The 25,182-nt window shown below is 36.7% G+C and overlaps 2 protein-coding genes across 3 annotated transcripts in view; both read right to left on the bottom strand.

Annotated features, from left to right (window-relative positions):
* Positions 1-1,284: 1,284 nt before the first annotated feature.
* On the bottom strand, positions 1,285-14,988 carry LOC148045397 (uncharacterized). The gene is made up of 5 exons (XM_087716346.1): positions 14,976-14,988; positions 13,202-13,447; positions 3,210-3,413; positions 2,459-2,556; positions 1,285-1,724 (listed from the first exon to the last, which is right to left on the bottom strand). Exons 1-5 carry the CDS (start codon positions 14,986-14,988, stop codon positions 1,695-1,697), a joined length of 591 nt encoding a protein of 196 aa, XP_087572472.1. The 3' UTR covers positions 1,285-1,694.
* Positions 13,647-25,182, bottom strand: part of SEMA4D (semaphorin 4D) — a 101,403-nt gene continuing 89,867 nt past the window's right edge. For both annotated transcript variants that reach the window (XM_087715899.1, XM_087715900.1), the window contains exons 12-16: positions 23,912-24,134; positions 22,338-22,453; positions 20,021-20,193; positions 17,956-17,999; positions 13,647-16,002 (exon numbers count right to left, since the gene is read on the bottom strand). In XM_087715899.1, the coding sequence (XP_087572025.1) occupies positions 15,089-16,002; positions 17,956-17,999; positions 20,021-20,193; positions 22,338-22,453; positions 23,912-24,134 (1,470 nt within the window). In that variant the 3' untranslated portion in view covers positions 13,647-15,088. The remainder of the gene's footprint in view (positions 16,003-17,955; positions 18,000-20,020; positions 20,194-22,337; positions 22,454-23,911; positions 24,135-25,182) is intronic.

Genomic DNA, 25,182 nt, shown 5'->3' with positions numbered 1-25,182 from the left:
AAAAGTGTGGAAATTTTCATTGTAATTTTCATACAATTCCAGTCACACTTGTGATTTACTAATTTAGGTGTATTTCCCAGTGCTCGGATTTCCAAATGCTATTTGCTCCTTTATTAGTAAGTATCAGTAAGTACTAGTAAGGGAATTTGGTTAAAGTTTTTATGTCTTCCTGTGCCTTTATCTGCATAAAATGCAGATATCTTATTTCTTTATTAGCAATACTAGGGTATTGGGGCAAGTTGCCTTTTGCCAAGGAATGCACTTAACATTTTTTAAGAATGGTGGGATTTTTTTCATTGTCCATCACATTTTGAAAACATATATTTCTTACTTCAAAAGTTGACAGGGTTTTAGTAACAGTTTTATGTTTTAATGCGCCTGAAACTGCATCACTAACTTTGAACAATTGTGGTTGGAAGATTTTCTGGCAGAAAAAGAGAATTGAAGGTAATCTTAAGCTACCTCGATCTACAATAAAATGTCTTACAAGTCACTGCTGTGTGTTATAACGCTGGAGATAACATAGCTCAGACTCTTGATTATTTGCAATATCTTTCTAGTTCGCACCACTTTCTACATTTTCTAGCAAATGAAAGTTATCAAGAAGTTGTGAATTTTCATTGGATTTTCTATATTTTGAAATATGTAGTTTTAAAAATGGAATGGGGAAACAGGAAAACACTTCATCTAAAGGTCCAGCATGGGACTAGCAAGTGTGCCTCAATGATTTGATAAGATTACTGGTAATTGGGAATGTTGTGATTTACCTTGTGGTATCACTTTGAATTTCTGCATATTCTGCAAGAACTCTGAATTCTGCTAACAGAAATTTAAAACCAGGGAAGCAAATTCTGCTAACAGAAATTTAAAACAGGGAAACAGATTCCATCTTGTTTGACTTGAGTGGATGACTTGATTTCATACATGGTTGTATTCACGCATCCATTGAAGACTGATTGCACAATATGTTTCAGCAACTCTTCTACCAGGTTTCCAAGTAAAGTTTGTAAACTGAAACCAAAGTGTTTTGCATGAGAATCGGCGTAACTTAGCTCTGAGCAAGATAATGGTGTAATTTTTGCTAGTTATACTCCATCTTAACTTTTAGGTGTAGTGTAGTTGTAGCAGTTACAGAGTTTTCATTTACTTTGTCAAAATATATATTTAACTGTTTTTTTTAAAAAAACCTGTTTTTTTACTACCTGATTCAACAGATCAACCATTTTTAAGGCTTCAAAATGACAAGATTATGACATAAGAAATAGTTGAATTTTTCAGGAGTTATTTGCAGGTATAATCCGTTTTCCTCAAAAGATCCCGCAGCTAAGTAACCAAAGGGAAAGAACCTACTTTGCCTGAATTATACTGTCTTAATAAATTTATAGTGCAGTGAGATTTCATGTACTTTCCACGTACTAGCCCAGTGGGAATTGTTCTTTTGAAATAGGCAAAGACCGAAGTAATCGGTCATGGGATTCATTGAAGATCAGGTAATGCGGTTGTGCACATCTTGTAACATCCTTCTTCTTTTTCTTGGCATGGGGATATTTACAGAATATCTGATGGCAGCACTTCAATGCACACTGTTCACATCAGCTGACAAAAGCAACAGGCTAGTTTCATGGCACACAGGTCATACCTGAGCTAGATTGATGTCAGAGTATCTTTTCTTTTTCAACAATACTTTTAGCCTCTCACGCTGTGCCACTTTTGTTGCAACTGTCCTAAATAAATATGAACCAGAAAAGGCCTTTTAATTCTAGTGAGTCAATGTACAGTAATAAATGTAATACCTTGTCCCTGAGCTTGCTAATCATAAATCTTACTTTCTACAAGGATTTAAGACTTTGCACACTCATATCAACTTCTCAATTTCTATTCAGTCTTTATTACAGTCACGGACCAGCACAGCAACTTCTCAATAAACTGACAAGTGTGTAATTCATAAAAGTGCACTTTGAACTACTACAGTCATATTAGACTTCTCTGGGTCCTTTGAATTGGCTCTGGGAGCATTCTGGAATAAGGATTTTATGATGAAACTGAGCTAACAATACCGGGTTTCTTCAGTGCATTTGCTGCTTTTGGCAATATGAATATAGTGGAGTGCCTAAGGGTGACTCATGAAAGTACAAGAAAGAGCATTCAGATGTGGAAAAACATGCAAACTATCTCTAGCAATTGCCAATGTAGCAATTGAGAAAAGTTATAGGTTGATTTGCCAGGTTTCAAACCAACTAATATGAATTTAGAAATGGTAGCTGACCAGCCTGAAGACTTCCCAAATAATATGGTAAAGTACTTTGTGACTTGCAGGGTTCCTGTTTTGTGGCCAAAATGTTAACAATTCTGCACAAACTAAGACAGTTTTGCCAATTTCTTCTGGGCACCCTGCAAAAATAAATTTTCCTTCATCTAAACAAAATGAAAATCCAGTTGCCCCAAATGTAACACCTACCAATGTGTTTTTCCAATTTTCCAACAGTTTCTCATGCTCACCAATAACACTTCTCCAGCTAGAAAACTCTCTTGACCAGGTCTCTTGATAGTTGCTACCTAAAATTAGTAAGCAATGGGAGGAAGGGATTTGGGTTAGGTGCTTATTAAACATTCAAATATCTATATATATTGACCATGCCAAAACATTGCCAAGACAATCTCAATCTTACACAGGAAAAGACCCAATATATATAATAAACATCTAGAGGTAAGCATGTGATGCTATGAGAATATTTAACATTTACATAGTTCAAATCATTGATTGGCAATTGTATTACTCATTTTGTAAGCTTTATTTAGATAAAAGGGAGTTACCTAAAAAGCAGCTTAGTATATTGTGCAATAACATTGATAGAAAATATTTCTGGGTAGAGCACAGGCACCCACACTTGCTCATTTCTGCTAAGTGTTAAATTATTGAGAGGCTGCCAAGTTTTCTTCTGCTCAGCAACAATCCGGCTGCATCCTTTAACCACAAATGATAATTTTGCAGAAATGCCAATTTGCTCGTGTTGGAACAGGTCAGCATTCTTGATATCGTAAATCTTTGTATTCTCACTAGGTCCCTTTTTAGTGACTTGAAATGAGCAGTCAAGCTGACCCATTAGGCTTGCTCAGCTCAGGACTATATGTGTCTAGGGCTCTTTGGTTTTAGAGCTCTCTGACATCTTGAAATCTGAAAAGTCACTACCCAACAGAGACCCCGTTACCTTCTACAGTGATAGAAGAGGTAGAGGCTTTGCGCCCAGATTCTGTGATCAGCAGGCAAGTGTATTCTGCATCTTGTACTATGGCATCTTTCACCCAGCTTAAGAGATGCACTCGGCCATTGGACAGCATGTGGGTTTGCTCATTCACACAGTTTGCCATTTTTTGCCCATTTTTTTTCCATACAAAATGTGCATCTCTGGACCCTGTGGAAAGTGGTCAGTCATACAAATAGGACAAGTGCAAAGTCAAAAGCAATACAAAGTCTCCCTGGAACAGGATACTCTAATTATACATTTTTGTATCTGCTAGTAATCCTGAGATCTTCCAAGCAAAGTCTAGAAAAATATTGGTAAAAGAAACACTATTTCCCAGATATTTTGGTGATTAACTGAACATCCAGTAGAAATGCCCTTAGCTCCCTTTGCCCACCTACCTGTCATAACCCCATTGACGTGCCTTCTGTGTTCATTACCTAGATTTCTTAAAACCAGGTTTGAAAATTTAGGATTAGGCACAAACCCATTTTACTAACTATAACTGGAAAGTATTCTCCCACCCCCCCTCTGTAAACCAATTGTTCCATAAATTGACAGGAGCCACTATCCAAAATCCATAATGGAATGGCGCTTCCCCTGACACTCAACACTTTTCCACTGTTCTTGTCAGTTTAGCTGTAAGCATTCTTTTTCCCCAATGATTTCTCTAGCCCTTCAATTGAGGGGTGTGTGTGTATGTGTGTGTGTGTATGTATATGTATATATATATATATACACACACACATACACACACACACACACACAACCTTTAATCCAAGAGTTCAACATGGAATAGAGTAAAAGCAAATGCACTTTCAATCTAGCCTTTCTCCAAAGGTGCAAGAAAGACCTACCGAAAAAATTTCTTTTGTCTTGAGACCACACCTGTTTTGATAAATATGATCCCTGATACATTATTTTTTTAAAAATCGGATTGAACCTCATTCATAGAAAAAATTATAAATGCTTGCTCCAAAATATATTTACATTGGATGAGTCCCTCCCAATTTATAACATCATATTAAATTGATCTCAAAATTTGCTATCAAATGCACTGAAATAATGCTCTAAGCAGAGCTTTGAATATATATAGGTAAAATACAAACACTATAATTGTGGCGTCAGGTTGAAATCCTTTCCTAGTTTCCAGTCTTTTGGGAGAGGTTTTCACTTAAGCTTTGAGAATTGAAGAAAGGAATTTGTGTTGGACATTGCGCTTTTAAACACCACAATCTCAGGTTCTTTTCACAAACTGTGAAGTGCTCTTGGGAGCCATTCAAAAACATTTCATTCCTACAACTCCTTTCTCAAACAGGCTACCCTCAAAGAAATAAATGTCTTCTGATCTGGCCTGCAGATAACTTTTGCAGCTGACACTCTTCTTTCTGTTAGCTTCCCAAGCAGCACCGTGGGGATGTGACTGAAGACCCTGATCAGGCACCTTTCCTTATTTTCCCATGAAGGTTTCAGAGCCCCCAAAACAGGATTTTCCCTTGTTTCAACACAAACCAACTTCTATTTTCTCAGTGGCAGCAATACTCCTTCATTTCAGGTCACAGAGGAGTGGAATTTTCTTTTTTTACTTTAGACGAAGGGCTAATACATAATTTGTGATTGCGTAAATACATCCCTCATGTTTAGAGAGAGAGTGAGAACAATTCATATACATATAAAAAATACTTTGTACTGACACTTGCAACCATTATTATCTCTACTTGCAATTTAGTATATTCCAGATATATTAGACTGCAACTTCTCATCTTCCTAACATTCCATAGGTAATGGCCATAGATTTTGTGGTTGGCAAATAGTTATGTTTAAAAAAGAAAAGAGCTTTTAAATTATAAAATTTGACAATGTGCACAAGAAATATTGTTGCACAATATTTGAGTACAATCGGCTCTCCAAGCCTTACTGGTTAGATTTAAAATTCCTAAAATGTGTTGCATTTACATTTAACTGCAGTAAATGTTTTGGCAAATTATCCATATTTTTTGGAGTATAAAACAAACCAGAGTATAAGACGCACCAAGATTTTGAAGAGGCAAATTAAAAAAAATTTTTTTTTGCCTTCTGCAAACCTCCCAAAAATGGGCTGTTTTTTCTAAAAACGTGCATGGTTCCCCCCCCCCCCAAAGGGCATGCATAGCCTTTAGGAGGCTTGTAGAATGCTCCTAGGGGGTGGGAGGGCCAAAATTGAGGGAAAAAAATGTCCCTTTTTTGCTCAGTTCTGCCCTTCCTAGCCCCCAGGAGCACTCTGAAAGCCTCCTAATGGCTATGCATGGCCATTTTGGTGAAGGGGCGGGTTTTCAGGAGGCAAAAAATGCTTTATTGAGTGTATAAGGTGTGTCTTATACTCCAAAAAATACGGTAACTAGGCTGCCAGTTGATACAGAAGTTGGTATTGTGTTTGAATTTATTTTTCTAAGATATAATTCAACCTTGGCTTAATGGCATTAGTAGAAATGATTTTATAGATGAGGATTTTGCAATGAACCATTAAACTGAAACCATCTGGGTGGCCTTGAATACTTGCATGTTTCATTAAAGGAAAATCAATGTACTTACTTTCATTTTTCTTCATGTTTCAGCGATGCTTGTAGAATTAAAAAAATATTAATAGTTATCAAATGCAGGCATTACATGTCAATTTAAAATATTAAAGTGAGATCAGGAATTATATGCTTGGAATGCATACAGACCATCCAGATACTGCTTAATAACTCCCAGCAAAAGGAAAGCTTATTAGCATATTTCTTCTAATGTTTACTGGCATATGTATCCCACATTTCCTTTGCAGGTACATATGCTGCATGAAATAGAAAACAGAAGGTAGAAAAGGCTTTCGATCTGAGGGTAATAAATTTGCAGAATATGGAGGCATACACTTTCAATATAAAACAAGCACATTTGTAGTTCTTTATGCATTAAATCAGTGCTGAATTTAAATACAAAGCTGATTGTATCTTAAAGGTCTACTAGGGCTCCAGCATTGCACATCAACACCTGAGCCAAGTATAACTTTTCACACCAGAAAAATTCCAGTGCAGATATGATTTAAGTTGTGCTTCATGTCATAATGCAGAGACTAGCATCTCACTTTTAAAGCTGCATATCTATATTTGCATGAGAGTAAGGGTTATTGTTGAATTAAACCAAAATGTGATCTGCCATTTTCCTCGTAGGTTTCAACCCAAAAGTTTCACTTCAAAGCTTACGTTCTTCTAGTCCATGTTCCCATTACTGATGATGAGCTATTGATATAAGACACTTTGCAAAGCTGCTTATGGAGAGAAAAAAATACAATACAAACAGAACACTAAATTTCTGTATTCTGAAATGACGGAAGAAAGATCCTGCAACTAAGTTACAGATTTAGAAGCACACTTTAAAGCACCATTCACCTTAGAAAAAAGTTTGAAAGGATGGTGTGCTAATTATTATAAGCTCACAATATGTTGCTCAGGAAAAACCATTATAATAGTGAATCTTTTCAAAACTACAATTATTGGGATGCAGGTCTATTGTTAGTTTAATTTACAACGGAAGATATTGCTAGAGTCAATCTAGTTTCAGTTGGAAGGTGAAGGTGAAAAAAATAAGATTATTGAGGATGGAAATCAACATGAGAGAAGAGTAGAATCAAGGCAGAAGCACAAGGTAAATGCCAAAAAAAAAAAGATTACATTATTATGCCTGTGTTCTTAAAGTCATTTTTTTGTGTATAAATTCAATGACCCTGATGTAAGAATCCTCATCCTAACATGGAAACGTAGCATGAGTAAAAATCTACTGAAGACTAGCCAAGGATTTTTCATGGGACAATATATGTGCCTTAATTTCTCAGTATATATATATCACACAATAGCAGATGTAGCAAACAGCACTTTCTAGAAAATATGCTTAGGAGCACCATAACCCCAAGAAGATTGTAAGAAAACCAAAACTGTTTTTAAAAATCAACATTCTCAGACTAAAATGGCTCCAGGAGAGACACCATGAAAAAGGGAATCTAAAAGATAAGCTTCACCATAATAATATTTAAAGTGAGAAATGAAAATTGCATCTAAAGGAATCCGCTGACATTTTCATTTATTTTTCACATTTTTGAACCCTCAGAGTACATCTCCCTCAGAGAGGGACTCTCATGTTGCTGTGAGCTGAACCACTGTGAGAGAAACAAAAAAGCTTTAAAATTTGAAAGCTCTTTTCACACAAAAGGACCGCTTGCTGTGTCTTCTTCTAATTTCTACTCTGGGCACATGGGAAGCAGGCCAGCAATTCTTCAGGGATGTCCATGGGGATGATAGAAAAAGACAAGATGGTGGCCATGATGGCTCCTCCTGTTTTTATGTGTGACACATGATACACATTAAAAAAAAACAAGCGGAGCTTTGATGAGGCCATTATGGCCACCATCTTGGAATTTTTGACTCTGCAATTCCTGAACCCCAAATAACGGCTCTCTCCCTATTGCCCTACAAGACACAAATTGGCATGATTCAGGAATTATAACAGCTTAATTGGTCAAGAAGACAGTAATTTTAAATTATTCTCCAGGAGACGAAAAAGGAGGAGCCATACAAATTGGGTCGTCTTTAGGAAAGATTGTGGTGAGGAAAACTACCTTGGGTCCCACATATGGAACGGGCCTCACTCAGAATATAGTTGAATATTTAAAATAGTCAAATGGATTTAGCTATTTCCTTCAAGACACTGCATCAGTTAAAGTAACCTTGTAGTAATTATTTCAGTATTTTGGGTTTCCTAACATACTCTGGTTTTCAGTGGGTAAAACACAATGGAAAGAAAATCAACTTATTTCATGTTACCTTCAATCTGCCTACTAAACGAGATCTGGTGGCAAATTATTTAAGTATTTGTTTTAAAGAAATAAAGAAACATCTCTAGTGAACACTATAGGGAAGATAATGATTTAAAATCCTTGGGCCAGTAAAGATTGCATTTGTATGCCACCCATTTCCCTTATAAGGAGATGATGGTTAGTTAAGTCGCTACAATCTTCAAAACTGAGCAGAAAAGACTGTTTTAAACCAGGATCATAAAGCTCTCAACATCAATTTTTACAGCTTATACATTATATTAAAGAGGGGAAAAATTCTGAAGTGATTTATCATCTTAATCCGATTTTTTTTTACATCTCAAAAACCTGGCATTTTCATAGTGTGTAAACCTTTTATACCCACTATAGTCTTCCAATTTCTTTTTGCTTCCCCTTCCAGAAAAAGTTTCTCAATCTCCTGCTTATCAGCGGGTTTTTTGGGGGGTGGGTGGGGGGGAGGGGGAAGCAATGTTACACACTTCAAACTTTATTTGGCCTTGCATACTTTGCAGAAAGATTTTATCTATTTTTTTTTATAATCACTAGATATCCCAAATCAGAACATTTTGACATAATTCAACAACTGGATGTGGTTTGCATGAAGTGATTATTTTTAGGAGTGTCATAGATTGTTTTGAGTGTCATCATGGATGTGTGATTTATTTCGCAAACAAATATTACACATAAGCAGAGTCTTGGTTCTTGGGAGGTCTCTAAGATGCATTAGTATTAAATAGCATAGGATACCTCCATTGTTTGCCATATCAATACTTCTGTAGGCCTTTAGAGCCAATAACTGTAATCTAAATTAAATACATTTTTAAAAAATATTTAATTTCTCATTGTACAAAAAAGAGCAATTAGCTTTCAGAGCTTCATTTTAGTCCTAGAACTGAAGCTAAGAGTTAAGGTAGTCTGTAATTTCCAGCATCTCCCACTGCAAAGATGCCTCAAATTGCTCTGCCTTGAATTTTTAAAGTGAGGCACTGAATTCTTACTTTCCTGCCATCCCTATTTCTACAAATGCCTCTAGATTCTTGGGATCCAAAACACTTTATTCTGCACTTTTATTACTAACCCGCTAAGTAAAGAATGGATCTCAGTACTGCTCTTGGATGAGCTTTCTAACTCATCTCAACCACACAGCACAGCTGATTCCCCCCACCCAGCTGTTTTACTTACAGTTGCTGACTTGGAAGGTAAGCAGCTGAGCTTCTAAACGCTCCATTTTCAGTGCTGCACGTGAAAAGTACACATGCACACAAAGTGTGCACTCACCAAACTGGTTGTTAAACTGGCAGCATCCCACCACTGGAGAGGACATACATCTTTTGACATATGCTGGAGTGCAAAGTAAATGATGTTTAGACCACAAATTTCCTATTCATGAGTCTCTCAGCCTTAAAAATTCCCTAACAAAAATAGACAGCAGATAGAGGAAAAATCCAGCAATCTCTGATTCAGCACATCTGATGTCTATGGGGAAGTCAATCATACAATAAAGCATCATCTGAAAATTAATCATCGCAGGAGGCTCCACACCCAGCATTAACTTGAGAGATAACCAAGAAGCTTTTATCAATCCTTACAATCTCAACTTTTCAGTATAAATTTGACATAATTCTGAATGGGACTGTACCTATTTGGGGCCAAATGATATGTTTGAAATATTGAAAAACCACCATAGGATTGGTTATAAATTAAGGTGTGGAAATGCTCATTCACAGAACAATGAGTGTGGTTAGCTTTAAGGCTCCCATCTCCTCAATTGCCAAATTGATGAAGTCAAAAGAACAAAAACTTGAATACAAGAAAGAAGTGTAACTTGAGCATCAAAACAGACACATTTTGTTCCAACCCTCAACACCCCAGAATATCCTTTTCCCCTTGCACTTGAGCTGATGCTGCTTTTCTTTCTTTTTCTTCCTCCCTCCCTCCCTCCCTCCCTCTCTCTCTCTCTCTCTCACACACACACACAGAGACACACTTCACCCTTCTCTACTGGGATTTCCTCAAACTTTTTCTAATCCCTTTTATCTATCTTTGCTTCATCCTTTCATGTTTGAACAACCTCCTATTCTTACTCCCAAGCATTAGAGAGGTCACTCTTCACCATCCACTAATTAGTTCCTTTAGCCTCCATATCTCATCTCAGAGTAGTACTGAGATCCATTCCTCCATATCTCATCTCAGAGTAGTACTGAGATCCATTCCTTACTTAACGGGTTAGTAATAAAAGTGTTTTGGATCCCAAGAATCTAGAAGCATTTGTAGAAATAGGGATGGCAGGAAAGTAAGAATTCAGTGCCTCACTTTAAAAATTCAAGGCAGAGCAATTTGAGGTATCTTTGCAGTGGGAGATGCTGGAAATTACAACTACCTTAATTCCTAGCTTCAGTTCTAGGACTAAAATGAAGCTCTGAAAGCTAATTGCTTTTTTGTACAACAAGAAATTAAATACTTTTTAAACATGTATTTAATTTACATGAGAGTTATTGACTCTAAAGGCCTACAGAAGTATTGATATGGCAAACAATGGAGGTATCCTGTGCTATTTAATAGTAATGCATCCTGGAGAACTTCCAAGAACCAAGATTCTGCTTATGTGTAAGAATTTTTCGTGAAATAAATCACACATCCATGATGACACTCAAAACAATCCATGACACTCCTAAAAATAATCACTGCATGCAAACCACATCCAGTTGTTGAATTATGTCAAAATGTTCTGATTTGGGATACCTAAGTGGATATAAAAAAATCAGATAAAATTTTTCTGCAAAATATGCAAAGCAAAATAAGGGTTGAAGTGACTAACATTGCCTGCACCTGCTGATAAGCAGAAGATTTGAGAATCTCTTTCTGGAAGTGGAAGCAAAAAAAATGCAAGATTATAGCGGGTATAAAAAGTTTATACTCTTATTAAATTGCCTGGTTTTTTGAGATGTAAAAAAAAATCACATGGTGATAAATCACCACAGAATTTTTCCCAACTTTAATGTAAAATAAAAGCTGTAGAAATTGAGAAATAAACTGAAATATTTATGGTTGTGTAAGTGTGCACACCTTATAAATAGGGATGTGGCTGTGTTCAGAATGAACCAATCAGATTCAAACTGATGTTAACTAGTCGTCAGGACACACCAGCCATCAATTAAAATAGATGTGTGGAACATGAAGAACTGGAACTCTCCATACAAAGTGAACATGATTTATTGGTATTATGGAAACCTGGTGGGATAAAAATCATGAATAGAATGCAAGGATGGTAGGATGGAACTTATTCAAAAGGGGCAGAACAGACTAAAGGAAAGAAGTGGCATTAAGGGTAAGGCAAGTAAACAGCATGTACTGAGATTCAGGAGTTTTTACACAAAGGTTCTAAAACATCTTGGTAATTGCAAGGAAGGGGAAACAACCAAGATATTTTTTGGAGCCAGGTGCTAGAGATTGTCAAGCCTGGTAGAAAATGTAGATAATGCTCTCCTAGACACTAGGATGACTGGCAACACAAATGGTTTAAGATAGAAGCTTACTCTGAGAAATGAGGGGGGGGGGTTGAAAGATAAGAAAATCAAGACTAAAAACTAATTTACAACGAGTCAAAGTATTAACAGAGGTAAATGATCCGAGAGAACAAGGCGTAGGAGTGATTTAATGTTTCAGCAAAGGAAAATTTAAATATAGAAAAAGTTTCAGTTAATATTGCTACCTGATTGTAATCATCACTTCTGAAAAAAGGGATGAAAGACACCTTGAACTTCCTTATGTAAGTGAATTTGTGCAATCTGTATCATGAATAAAAGGAAATAAATAATGTAATTATGGGTGCTTTTCACAGATGGCTTTGCCCACAGATTTAGTTATCGCCTAACATTCATTTGGAGATTTGCTCCTGTTTTGCCTGTGCAAGCCTCTTCAGCTTTAAGAAATTCTGTGAGCCTCCATCTTAAGTTGCCAGAGATCTCCTGGGGATTCTGGGCCTCTTGCTGTTTGGCAACTCCTACTTCAGCATCAAAATTCAGAACTTGTAAAGCTGCAACAATGAGCAGAAAGCATTAAAATGTAAATGCAAAGCCCTTCATTACCACAGGAACAATCAAAGGCTTAAGAATAGGATTCTATATTATATAGGACAGTGATGCACATATGAAAGAGATCTGAGTGTCTTGGAGCACAAGCTTAAAAGATCCAATTGTATGAAGCATTTGCAGAAAAAGCAAATGGAACACAGGTAGTTCTCAAGTTACAACCACAATTGAGCTCAAAACTCCCTAGTCCAGATTTCCCCAATTGTTATGGCCATTTTTGAGAATTCTGGAAGTTGAACTCTATGGAGGCTGTCTATATTGGAAAGCAATGGCTTAGATAATCAGGGTCCCTTTCCACCCTTAGATTTTATAATTCTATGAAATTCTAAATCCATTAATAAAAAGACTTCTATTCCTTTCTGAGATGTGTGATTTATCTCACAATAAAAGGTAGGATTACAGTAACACCTCACCAAAAGCTAATTTAATAATTCTACCAAGTATAATCAAGTATTTTTAATTCAGATATAGTATAAGCATGTTATTAAAATAGTGCTAATAATCGTGTGTGTGTGTGTAAATTTATTCAAGAGACAAAAGCAAAACATAACCAAGAAATCAAGATTATAGAATACATTCTGGTCAGGAAAATGTTTTGATAACATCCCTAGTTATATTTCTCTGTTCAGAGAAGCTTAAAAGCAAGTCCTGAGTTATACTCACTGACCTGTAGGATATAAATCAGGTAGCTCAATGGTTCTGAAACTTTTCTTCACCACAGACCCCCTTTAAATACCTTTTGTGGCCACGGATGGAGCATGGCCACAGATCCCCAAGAATTAACTCAAGATTTAAATCATAACGTTCCTTCAAGCTTTCAAGGACCCCCTGTGACATTGTGGCCCCTCAGGGGTCACGAACCATGGGTTGAGAATCACTAGGATAGCTTGAAGAAATGTATGTTCCAACGTCTTCCTAACTCACTGGAGGCTTAAGATGGCATGCTACAAAAATGTAAACAACGGCACTTTGGTGAATAAACAAAACCGGACAGTGGCCGCTGGAAGGATCTTCTGACTTACCTATGGCTTGACAAAAGAGAAGGAAGGTGCTATGAGCATTAACATGTAGGATCTGGTCACTTAGGAAAGGTGGTAGCAGTGTAACTGGAGCATGATCTGTGATAGACCAAACTTCAGGCTGAGGGCAGCTGGGTAACGAGAAATCACTTCCAACACAGGATAAAGAGATACCAGTAGGAGGAAATGCTACAGAAGCGGAAGCTGTGAAGAAGAGGACAGAAAAGGAAAAAGAAGAAGAAAAGGGCACTAAGGAAAAAAGTCTGCAAGAAACACTTCACATGCCAAAGAAATAATGTGCATAGGAAAGAAAAAGAGGAAAAAATAGAAAACAGAAATGTAAAGGAAAGTCATGGGGATCCTGTCTTTACTCCACCAAACAAGAAACCAAACTTTTGTGGATTTTATTGTGATATAATCAATCTAAGGCTCAATAATAAAGATGGAATGCAATTAATTTCAATATTTATTCCATAACCTTTTCACATATACATAGTTAAGATAGAAAAATAAAAGCAAAATGAATCATACAAAATATAAAACTATTCACAGCAATACCATCTAAGAGAGGTTGGGGAGTTAACAAAAAAAAAGGGTTGAGGATAAATTTGCCTACTGAGCAAGGAGATTTCTTGCTATTCCTAACCTCCCTGTTTCTTATAACACAAAAGAGAGACACAGAGACAGCAAAATACAAGTATTAAAACTGTACATCACAAAAGAATTTTACATACAAATAGTGCCACTGTGAACCACATTTAATGTATTTTAACCCATGAAGAAATAAAAGAGTTTTTGGGCAGTTTTGGTTTGTCTGTCTTGTTTCTTCACTTGCTTTTTTCAAATGTTGATGGATGATGTGACAAAAGTGTGAAAATATTTGGCAAAGTTGGCTATGGGTGTTGTAATATGATTACTTTCCAACTGTGAAAAAGGTTGAAAAATAAGTATTCTCTTTCACCTCTTCAGGGACATCCATCAAATATTTGTCAAATTCTGCATTATAAACACACAAGGCTCTCAAAATGTGTGTAGTTTGGTGACAGGGCCTCCCATTGTCCACTTTTAAAAATCCCAAAATGTAGTTAATGTGGCAGTGTCTAACACCTTTGTTTAAAAAAAAAACCTCTTTTCTAAGCTACATTTCCCCATAATCCAAAATTGAGCACTTATAGTGATTACCATACCATCTCTTAAAATAATAAAACAAAATCATTTAACCAAAACATATCCCTGAGAACCTTATGCAAAACTATCCAGACCTGTCCCAATATACAGCATATTCTACAAAAAGTACACAAACTGTTTGGGAAAACTTAAATGCTTCTTTCATCAACTATAGTTAACAGACAAAATACAATGATGGCAGTACATTAAGCATTATAAATCACTAGATGCAAAGAAATGTCCAAAACTGGACAAAAAGCCTATAATTTACCAATCTGATAAACTAAATATTATTTCCAATTTGGAATTAAACTGAAATTAGATTTTTAACAGCAGTTAAATATACGCAAGCTGTAGCTACTTAAATCCTTTTTGGCATGGATTTGCAAAAAGAGTTAATTTTACTTTCTATGGAAACAGGAAATAAAGTAGTATGTGCAAATGTTAAATCAACCTCAAGGGAGAAAAAAGTTTGAAATTTACAACTGGCCATTTAAAATAAAAAATCAACAAACACATGAGAACAATAAATGTGGAACATAATGGTTTTTAGAATACAGCAGATGGTTCTTTGTTCAATCCAGTTGTGAAATGACAAAGTATCACATACAGATCGATGACATGTAGATAGCCCTTTGTGGCCCAGTTATCACATTTAAATGAAGTGTATTAAAAAAAATATAATAATCAAACTTTCATCAGAAAAACTGGGACCAGTTGCCTTTAATCAGCCTCAGCATCTGAGTCAGCAAATTTCAGTTCACACTTAACATCAAAAGGTTTGTCCTTGACATCTTTGTAAGATTGCGAATGGTCCTCATCATGCTGAATGTGGCCATTTCCATAGTCTGCTTCGGTTTCATAGCCTGTGTCATGTGCTGGCTTTGGATGTTCTCCACTTTGGGTCATAAGACTGCCTGGCTCCACCAAGGTCTCTTTCACACTTTGCTCACAATCAGAAAAATCCGCCTTGGGCTTCTTCTTCCCAAGTAGCATAGCTGAACGGAACTTCAGACACTGGTCTGGTAAATATCCTTTGTAACAATTGTAGGCAAACAGACTCAAGAACAGCACAAAAAAGAACAAAAAGAGAAACATCAAAAGGGAACTATCATTTGCTTTTAGAAACATGGTCTTTTCAGGGACCTCAAGAAACGACTTGGTGCGTTCAAGACTGGAGGCAGTGCTCATTAGCATTGGGACAAGAGGATTTGTTTCTATCCTGGTTGTTGTGACTGGCACAATTGTTGGAATGTGAACAGCTAACCTTTCAGTAGGAAAAGAAGCCATTTTGGATGCCTCTCTGTTACCTTCTGTTTGTGGAATAGGCTGCTTTGGGCTCAGAGTGGTATGCTGGATTTTTTTCAGTTCCAAAACATGCTTAGCCAACACTTGTGAAAACTTTTGATTCTTCACTTTTTCTTCCGACAGGCATTGATAAACGCCACTGTCACCTTCAGACAAATTGAAGATGAGCAATGCTTTCTCCAGAAGACGGTACTTAGGGCTTTCCACCTTTAGCACATCATCCTTGAATTTCCAAACCACCTGTGCCAGGTTGGATTTCTTTGAACATTTTAACTCTGCAGTGCTCCCATGCCCGAAAGTGTGCTGCAGAGAATGCTCTCTGACTTTATCTGAAATGGCAAAATAAATGTGAAACCATGTCAGAAATGACTTTTTGAAGAGAAGGGGACACCAATTCAGCCATATTGGGTCATCAAATGCTCATAATGTCAGTGCAGGTAGCCAATCGCACCACACCTATGGCAGTATCCAACTGGTATCCTTCTGTTAACAGGAAGCATCAATCAGAACAGGGGCCTTCAAATGCTAGGCATTCATGGACTAGTTTGCAAGATGGCACAAGGCCTGCAGAGTTATATGATATCATTGAAAAAAAGCATTGTTTATTCTGTTGACGAATGCCTCTGTCAGAAGACTTTACAATGGATATGACCATTATTAGTGTGAGACAAGATACAACTTACATTATAAATTATACCCAGGTTCAACTAAACAGAGATGTGTAGAACGTGTCTGCCCTTATATTTGGAAGTGAAAGGAGGCACAGGGAAAAATGTATGAATGATCCTAACAGAGCAGAGGAAAAAAGGCTAACAAATTTAAGTTGTATAATGAGGAGATCATAGTAACAAATATGGTACACAGGCTTAACTTAAAAACAAACAAACAACAAATACAACAGCAAATATAACACAAACTTGGAAAGATAAACTATCTCAAAAGAATTATAATCTTTGAAAATGAATCTTGTGTTTAAATATTCTTGTATAGAACAACCTGTAGTTTAAAACAGTTAATGCTTTTAAAACAACTCTTATGATTCTTTTGATTGGTTAGATAATATGTAATCTAAACCAGAAACAGCATCACTGGATAGACAGGCTTTTAATGTTCAAAGTGCAGCCTAATTAAGCAATGTCCGTTGTTTTAAATGGCCAAATGTGCCAAATGTTACTTTTATCAACTTTGACCACAAAACAGGCTTATGCATGCACTGGAGTTGGAAAAAGGCTGCATTGCAAAAAATAAACTATTTGGAGATTTGACCAGAATTTGAAAATAGATTACAGCTAGAACAGTTCCATGTTGTAATAATCATCCCTGGACATGGAAATTTTGTTTTGGAAGGGAAGATCTCTCAATAATTTTTTTTGTCAGTTTGGAAACTCTCAGTGGATGAGGAAGAAGAATCTATTAAAAAAAAACTATAAAAAGCTAGAGTAACTAAATAAAAACACTAAAACCATGCTAGATTAAAAATAGTCTACTAATTGATTCATATGTAGGTAGACTCACAAAGCCTTTGTGTAAGGCTATTGTTTGGTGTTCCAACAAAGCCCTTCATGGTAGTGGATCTGGGTACTTGAGAGACCGCCTACTGCCAATTACCTCCACCCGACCAATTAGATCCCATAGATTAGGCCTCCTCCGAGTCCCATCTGCCGGTCAATGTCGACTGGCAACTACGCGGAGGAGAGCCTTCTCGGTGGCAGCTCCGACCCTATGGAACGATCTCCCCGTGGAGATTCGTACCCTCACCACCCTCCAGACCTTCCGCACAGCCCTTAAAATCTGGCTAACCCGTCAGGCCTGGGGTTAAAGACTGTAACCCACCCTAATAGTATGAATGTTGTGCTTTTAATGATGTACTGTCTTATGTGTTAATTGTTTGTTTCCCCCCCCTTTTCGAGTTGTAAGCCGCCCTGAGTCCCCCCAGGGAAAAGGGCGGCATATAAATAAATTACTCTAAACTCTCTAAACTCTAAACTCTTTCTCAGTTTCTTTTTATACGACCCCATGATTTCATGTGTGGGTTATTCCTGGTTTATGCAATTGGACAATTCCATGATCAACTTGGTTATGAATTCAGAGATGATCACAGTCCTGTTTCTTCAAACATTTTAAGGGTAGTTACAGAATAAATTATGAAGCATGTTAAAAATATAAGCAATGTGATAACAATATATATTATATGCAAATGAGGAATATTCCCTGTAGAAATAAATAAATGTATCCAACATTTATTCTGTGTTATTCAATCATTTATGAAAACCAAAGCTTACCTGAACAAGAGGAGGCATCTCCACTTATATTCTGAATCCAATCCCTAGAAACAATATATAGTGTGAGATATAATAAATTGCCATATCCTGTATGTATAACCTTACTGCAAAATCATCAGAACTTTTTAAAGTGCACCGCTAATTATAGCTAAAAATATTCAAATAATTTATTTGAATATTTATTATATTCAAATAAATATAGGGGAGAAGCATGTTTGCAGAAGGTTATGCTGGATTTTGAAATCAGCTGCTCCTTGCAACAAACAAATTCATGAAGGAAAAAAATAATTTGTAATGTTATTCATAATTTGTCTGTTATGGAGATATAGCAACATATGATTTATCAATGAAGAAAAATGGTATGTTCCATATACTATTTTTAACCACCAGCCTTTGGTTCTCCTAGCATGCCTTCACAGAAAGGGGAGAACTTCCAACACATGAAAGAATCCTCATGCATCAGTGTGACATTAGGTACAGAAAAGCAAACAGGAAAAGATATAACTTTTGAAGCTAATGTATGTGTGTATAATCTGTTAACCCTGCAGATTAACAGATATCAATCTGGAGCGTTTGAAATGATTCTTCAATGCAAATCAGAACAATCCACGGGAAACAAAAACAAACCCCTTTTTGGGGAGGGGACAGGAGCAAATGACCAAGGCAAAATAAGACCAGAGTGTCTAGGATGGACAAAATGGCTGATACTTGCCATTTTCCTAACTTCCTTATTCTCCATTTATACCAGGCACAAATGGATGATCTCAATTTAAAGTAAGAAACTATATTTTCCTCCTAAAAATATTGTAAACAATAATTGTGTGCATAATATGCCTTGCAGTACTTCTACGAAATGCAAATAAAGGCGAAAGTACCAGTTGGTTTGGAAAGAATAGTAAAGCAGGTTAGTGCAGTCTATAGTTGAAAACTTGGGAGATTGAGCTAAGAGGTGTGTTCTGATTCATGCAATTTGTTCTCTTATAGCCTAACTTGCTTATGCATGAAAAAAATCCAGAACACAACAGCCAAAACTGGGACGACAAAATAATAATTACAGTATTTAGATTGAAACAATACTAATTTCCTTTTTCTCACTTCTTCCCTTCCTCTCTGATACAATTAAAGGTTGTATTTTTCATTTATGACATTTTGCCATATCATCCAAATCTGGCAAACTCTAATTAACCTTATTCAAAAGCACGGTTTATAAAGCTGCCTTATTTCCATAAAATATAGCTTAATTTAATTGCATATTAGAATTTAGATATAATACTAAAACATTGTCTTGGGCCACATACAAACTATATAATATCATTAATGTATAACTTTATATCAGTTTGTATAAATAACTTTATTTTTAGTTATTTTGTGGGTCCTGTCCAGAACTACCTGCAACCTGCGGGCTGTGCATTAGACATACCCAAGCTAAACTAAACATGACCTGATTTCGCAAAGCAAAATATTCAAGCTATTTTTTTACTTTGCATTTTATATATTCTGCATTGTATTTTAGATAGTTTGGCTTAGAATTAAATTATGTTAAGTTGTATATATTTTATGAAAATTACAACATCCCTATTAATCTTCAATTCATATTATTTTCCCTAGTTCTAAAAACAAGTTAAAGTAGCAATTTATACAGTTTTTAAAAATTATGAGTAAGATCCATTGAAGTCAGCTACACCTAGTTCTAAGTAAACATACACAAAATTATTTAAGTGTTCTGATCCCATTGTTCACTGGAAAGTTGTGAGTTTCTTCTTTTCTAAAGCGTTATAAACGAAGTTTTTCAGATATCTTTTTCTCTTTCATCCCATCCCTATTACTTTTCAAATTTTACTAACTATCCATATGCTTAAAGTTCTTTTTCCAGATGAGGCAGAAAGAATTAGAAGAAGAAATAGTTTCAAAAGAATAAAAATAATATAGGACTGTCAAGATGTTGCATTTTGTGCAATATGCATGCTTAGAACTGCTCATTGAATGACATTTTAGTAGTTGATTCACATAAACACATTTGATCTTCATTGTAATATATAATGTAGTTGCATCTCAGTACTTTTACCTGTTATTCTCATTTTCTTTGAAGATATCACCGCAAAGGGATTTATGGGGATTCCAACCACAGTATGGATCTCTTGCCAGGATACAGTCCACACAGGTACTATACTTCTCACAAAATGCAACAGGTGACTGGACTACTCCTGTATTGGATCCTGCATAGAGGTATTGCTTTCCCTGCAGAAAATACCAAGGCAATCGGTATAAGAGGGCATATTTTACTTCCCACCTCAAGCAAGAAGGAAGCTTCATAAAAGATTGAGCAACAGTATTTCTCAAAAGAAAATTCTGCTGTTGTGAACTAACAGCCTGTGTAAGCCACAACCATTGTCAAAACTAACAATATTAGGCTGCCATGGGACTAAGCTGCCTAACACAACTTCAGACTTCCAATTTGTACTGATTCCAAGGACCTTCACTTAATAAATTGTGGGATGTTATTGTTTTTTTACTGTGAACCAGAGGAGTAATGGAAACATCAAACATCTATGGTGTCTTATGGACAGAGTATTAAGACAATTACTTACTATATATTACTACAGCTGTTGATGTTGCAACATTCTTTTCTCCATTAAAGAGATGGTTGGGATGTTAATATAAGCTCCCAGCCCTAATCTTTTTAAAAGAGATAACTAAAATAGCTTATCGTTATTTTAAGATATGCACCGCTTGGTTTAAAAAGCAGGAATTAGATAAACAATGGAAATGAGCTTGTAACAAGCAGGACTCATCCATCATGCCTTCTAAACCATCAATGTGGTTTGCTTATTTATGGCTTGGAATGTTGTGTAACCTCAATCCTAGTGGTTTGTAAATCAAAGATTATGATAGGGATGGATAATCTTTTTCTGAACTATAAATGCAACTACGATGCCTTTGGTAGCATGGTGGTCACAGATAGGGGCCAATTGTTTTTAGGTGCTGGGTAACAACACACTTTCACTCTTAAGCCCATTTCTCAATCAACTTACTGTTTAAATTCAGTAGGAAAATTGCCAAGTTATCATGGCTTGATTTCAAAGTGTTTTGGGAAGATTTGTAGGTGAAGATGCAAATGGGAAGGGGTCTATCCTCATTTCTAGCATTATTTTTGAGAAACATAGGTAACATTCATGTTGCTGAAATTTGCCGCTGAATTTCAAGATGCCAACAATGGTTTGATCAACGAAGTATTATAAACAAATCGTGGCTGAGTACTGAGTGTGAACTCCATCACAGAAAACTGAATGATGTCAGATTATTTGTTATTTGTCCATTGAGCACAGTAATTCTGACACTAGCTCTCCAGGCTATTAGTCAACAGAACAAATTAAGATACATTAGACTTTTCATTCTTCATGAAAATATAAACTTATCTCTGAATGATCACATTCCTTCCTGCTTGTAGTCCCAAATCAAAAAGCTATACAGGTATCCTTAATTTAGGACTGCAATTGGGAAGGGATGCAGTTGTAAAGCATGACACACATAACTTGCAACATAATTGCAAGTCCCAGGTGGATTGCAAATAGGCTGGCAGGTGGATTATGTGGCTGTTGCTGGGTGGAAAAAGGTGAAGAAGTAGAGGTGTAGTGTCAGCACAGCTGCTGCCACATGGGAAACGATGTCTGAGTGATGGGAGTAGGTGAGGCACAAGGGTAGCAGGTGCTATTGAGTGGGAGAAAGTGCAAGAGTGGCTGGGGAGGCATGGTATGGGTGCAGCAATGCTCAGGAAATGTGTGCAGGTGGCTGGTGATGCACAGCACCAGCGGAGACCGGCTGGGGAAAGGTGCATGCATGAGGAAGATTAACCCAAGCAATTTGTGTCCTTCCCTGTCAGTTTCCCCATTGACTTTTCTGATGGGAAGATGGCAGGGAAGATCACAAATTGTGATCACATAATTATGGGATGCTGCAAGCATCATAATGGGAGCCGGTTGCCAGACACCGCATAATTCTGATGGCTGGGATGGCTGGAACATGAAAACTGGTCAAAACCCCCACATGTAACTTTGGTTGCTGAACGAGTACTTGTTAACCGAAGACTATCTGTAGTCCCCAAAAGGCTGCATGAATACAAACAATTACAACTTGGTGCTTCTGCAACTAAAAGTGAGCATATTATGAGAATCTATTTGGGTGTTTGAGTCTTGGCATAAACTCAAATCTACCCATCACCCAGGGAGCTGCATCTATCTTGCAGCCTAATTAATCACCCTGAATTCAGCAGCTGATTCCTCCCCCCCCCCAATCCCCAATCTTTACATATTGCAAGATTTGATTTCCTCAGGTCTGTTTTTCCCAGGGTTACTACAATTTCCTTGCCTTCACTTCAGCCCTACCTTTTTTGAAGAAAGCAAGAGAGTCTGAATAGAATCAAAATTTGGGAAGAGCTGAATTTCTTCCATAATATGCATTCCATTTTCATAGCTGATTGCTTTGTGAAGAGCACCTTGATCTGAAATGACAGAAGGCAATGTTTTTGGCAGCCGTGTAAAAATAAACACACATTGACCATGCTTGGGAGTCTACAGATTCCTTCTTCACAAGGGATTTCAAAACCTTTTAGCTTTCTCTGCTTTTTCAATGTTTTGCATATTGCTTTTTACTATATAACTTGCCTGCTTCAGCAGTTTTGCCCCTGATCCAATTTTTGCCTCAGCTTTTATCTCCATTCTGTTGCTTTTAATTTTAGATAAACTGCAGTGGTTTATGTATGCACCTCTTGAAAAGTAGAGTGGATTATATAACATATCCCACACCTGTATCAAATGAACATGCAACAATATACAGGTAGTCTTTGACTTACAACCATAATTGAGTCGAAAATTTCTGTTGCTAAGTGAGACAATTTTTAAGTGACTTTTGTCTCATTTTACAACCTTTCTTGCCACAATTGTTAAATGAATCACTGCAGTTTGTACGTTAGTAACATGGTTGTTAAATGAATCTAGGTTCAATATTGACTTTGCTTGTCAGATCACAAAAGCTGATCACATGACCCTGGGACACTGCAACCATCATAAATGAGTCAGCTGCCAACCATTTAAATTTTGATCACATGACCATGGAGATGATGCAGTGGTAATAAGTGTGAAAAACAGTCATAAATCACTTTTTCCAGTACTGTTACAACTTTGAATAATCATTAAAGAGACTGTTGTAAGTTGAGGACTACCTTTAGTATCAGCAGCTACTGCATTTCCCAGAAACACCCAGTGAAATGTTGACAATGACACAACCAGGACATTTTGTAATAATTCCCAGACTGAAAATATAGTCTCTCTTTTGCTTAAATTGCTAAACTTCAGTTAAGGTTTTCAAAGATATGAAGGAAAACTTCTGAAGATGCATACAGGTAAGTCCTTGACTTACGGCCATGATGGAGGCTGGAATTTAAATCTTAAGTTGTTACGGTCATAAGCCAAGGCACCTCCTGAGAGAACTTGATTTTACAACCATTTTTACAATGAGTAATCTTGGTCATTAAGTGAGTCACATGGTCATTAAGAGAACCGTGTGTTTATTAATTGAATCCAGCACATCCAATGGGCAACTTTTGCTATTTTCTACTGAAAAATGCCATACATTGTGATTATAGCAATATGGAGTACTGCAATCAGTCAAAAAATTAATCTGGTTCCCAGGTGCCTGAAATGTGATCACATGACCAAGAGCGCAGTTGTAATTTCAAGGACTGAGCTTGTAAGTAGCTTTTTAAAAATCCATAGTGACTTTTAATGGTCATTAAACAACTAATCTTAAGTCGTAAGAAGACTATGTAAGGAAGCACTTTTCATTAATTCTGGGCCCACTTTTCTCCCACTTTCAGTCTAACTGAAACTAACAACATTGGATTGGCCTATTCAACTTCACTGAAAAGCCATCTCATCTTAATACAATGTGGAAAACTCACCTGTCCCGATAAACATGACATCATACAACGTGCCATTCAATGCACGGACTTGGTCCACCACAATCTGGGTATACTTCACATCACGCTTGATCAATCTGGGTCTGTCTCCTATTGGGGTCACAGAATCATCCATCAAAGGATGGTCTTTGACAAACTGTAAGGTTTTGTCAGGTAAGTTGAGTGTACTCTTGAAATTTTCTCCTTTGGCCTCCTTGTTTATACACTGTTCCATGAAAAATAAACAAATAAAAACACACAATATGATTAATGAACACTTAAAAAGGAATAATACGGGCAGTCCTCGACTTACAACAGTTCAAACAGTGACTGTTCAAAGTTACAATGGCACTGAAAAAAGTGATTTAAGACCATTTTTCACACTTTTGTAGCCTCCCTATGGTCATGTGATTGAAATTCAGATACTTGGCAACTGGTTCTTATTTATGACCATTGCTGTGGCCCAAGGTCTTGTGATCCCCTCTTGTGACCTTCTGACAAGCAGTCAGTGGGGAAACCGGATTCACTTAACAACTGGGTTACTTACTTACTGGGTTACTTACTTATCAACTGCAGTGATTCAATTAACAACTGTGGGCAAGAAAGGGGGCAAAATGGGAGCAAAACTCACTTAACAAATGTCTCATTTAACAGCAGACATTTTGGGCTCCATTGTGGTTGTACGTTGAGGACTACCTGTACAAGCTGTAAAATAAAGTCTCTGTTGCAAAAATTATCTAGCTGTATGAACTAATTTTTGTACTTTTTCAAGAGGCAAAACTCAAGACTTTCCAAACTGGATGAAATTAACCTCAACAATGGAGGAATTATCTCATGTGCCTTTTAATTCTCTTAAAAGATAGTCTTTGGAAATGAAACAGCACATTAGGAATCTTTAACATATAACAATCACAATAGCACAGTACTCTCTGAGCGGTTTACAAAAGTCAGCATGTTGCCCCCAACAATCGGGGTCCTCATTTTACTGACTTCGGAAGGATGGAAGACTGAGTCAACCTTAAGCCCATCAGGATCGAACTCCAGACTATGGAACAGTCTTTGCTTACAATACTGCATCCCAACCACTCTGCCACTAGGACTCTTATAACATATGATCAAATAAAAATGGCGCTTATCATGTTTTTTAATGTTTTGTGCTACTGCTATTGCTATTGCTATTGCTATTTTCTTTTGCAATGTATGCCACATAGCAATAGCAGTTTGACTTATATACCGCTTCATAGGGCTTTCAGCCCTCTCTAAGCGGTTTACAG

This window comes from Thamnophis sirtalis, unplaced genomic scaffold, assembly GCF_051295495.1.
Source record: "Thamnophis sirtalis isolate CommonGarterSnake01/CBP01778 unplaced genomic scaffold, rThaSir2_p1.2 scaffold_5, whole genome shotgun sequence".
Classification (NCBI taxonomy): domain Eukaryota; kingdom Metazoa; phylum Chordata; class Lepidosauria; order Squamata; family Natricidae; genus Thamnophis; species Thamnophis sirtalis.
This window is presented reverse-complemented; position numbering and strand designations above follow the sequence as displayed.

Bases quoted from the DNA above. Each gene is read 5' to 3' on its own strand.
- LOC148045397 (XM_087716346.1), bottom strand. The intron at 2,557-3,209 runs GTAACGGGGTCT...TACTAATTTTAG, and splicing joins CTCTTCTATCACTGTAGAAG to GTAGCAACTATCAAGAGACC. The intron at 1,725-2,458 runs GTAGGTGTTACA...ATATTTATTTAG, and splicing joins AAAATTGGAAAAACACATTG to GACAGTTGCAACAAAAGTGG.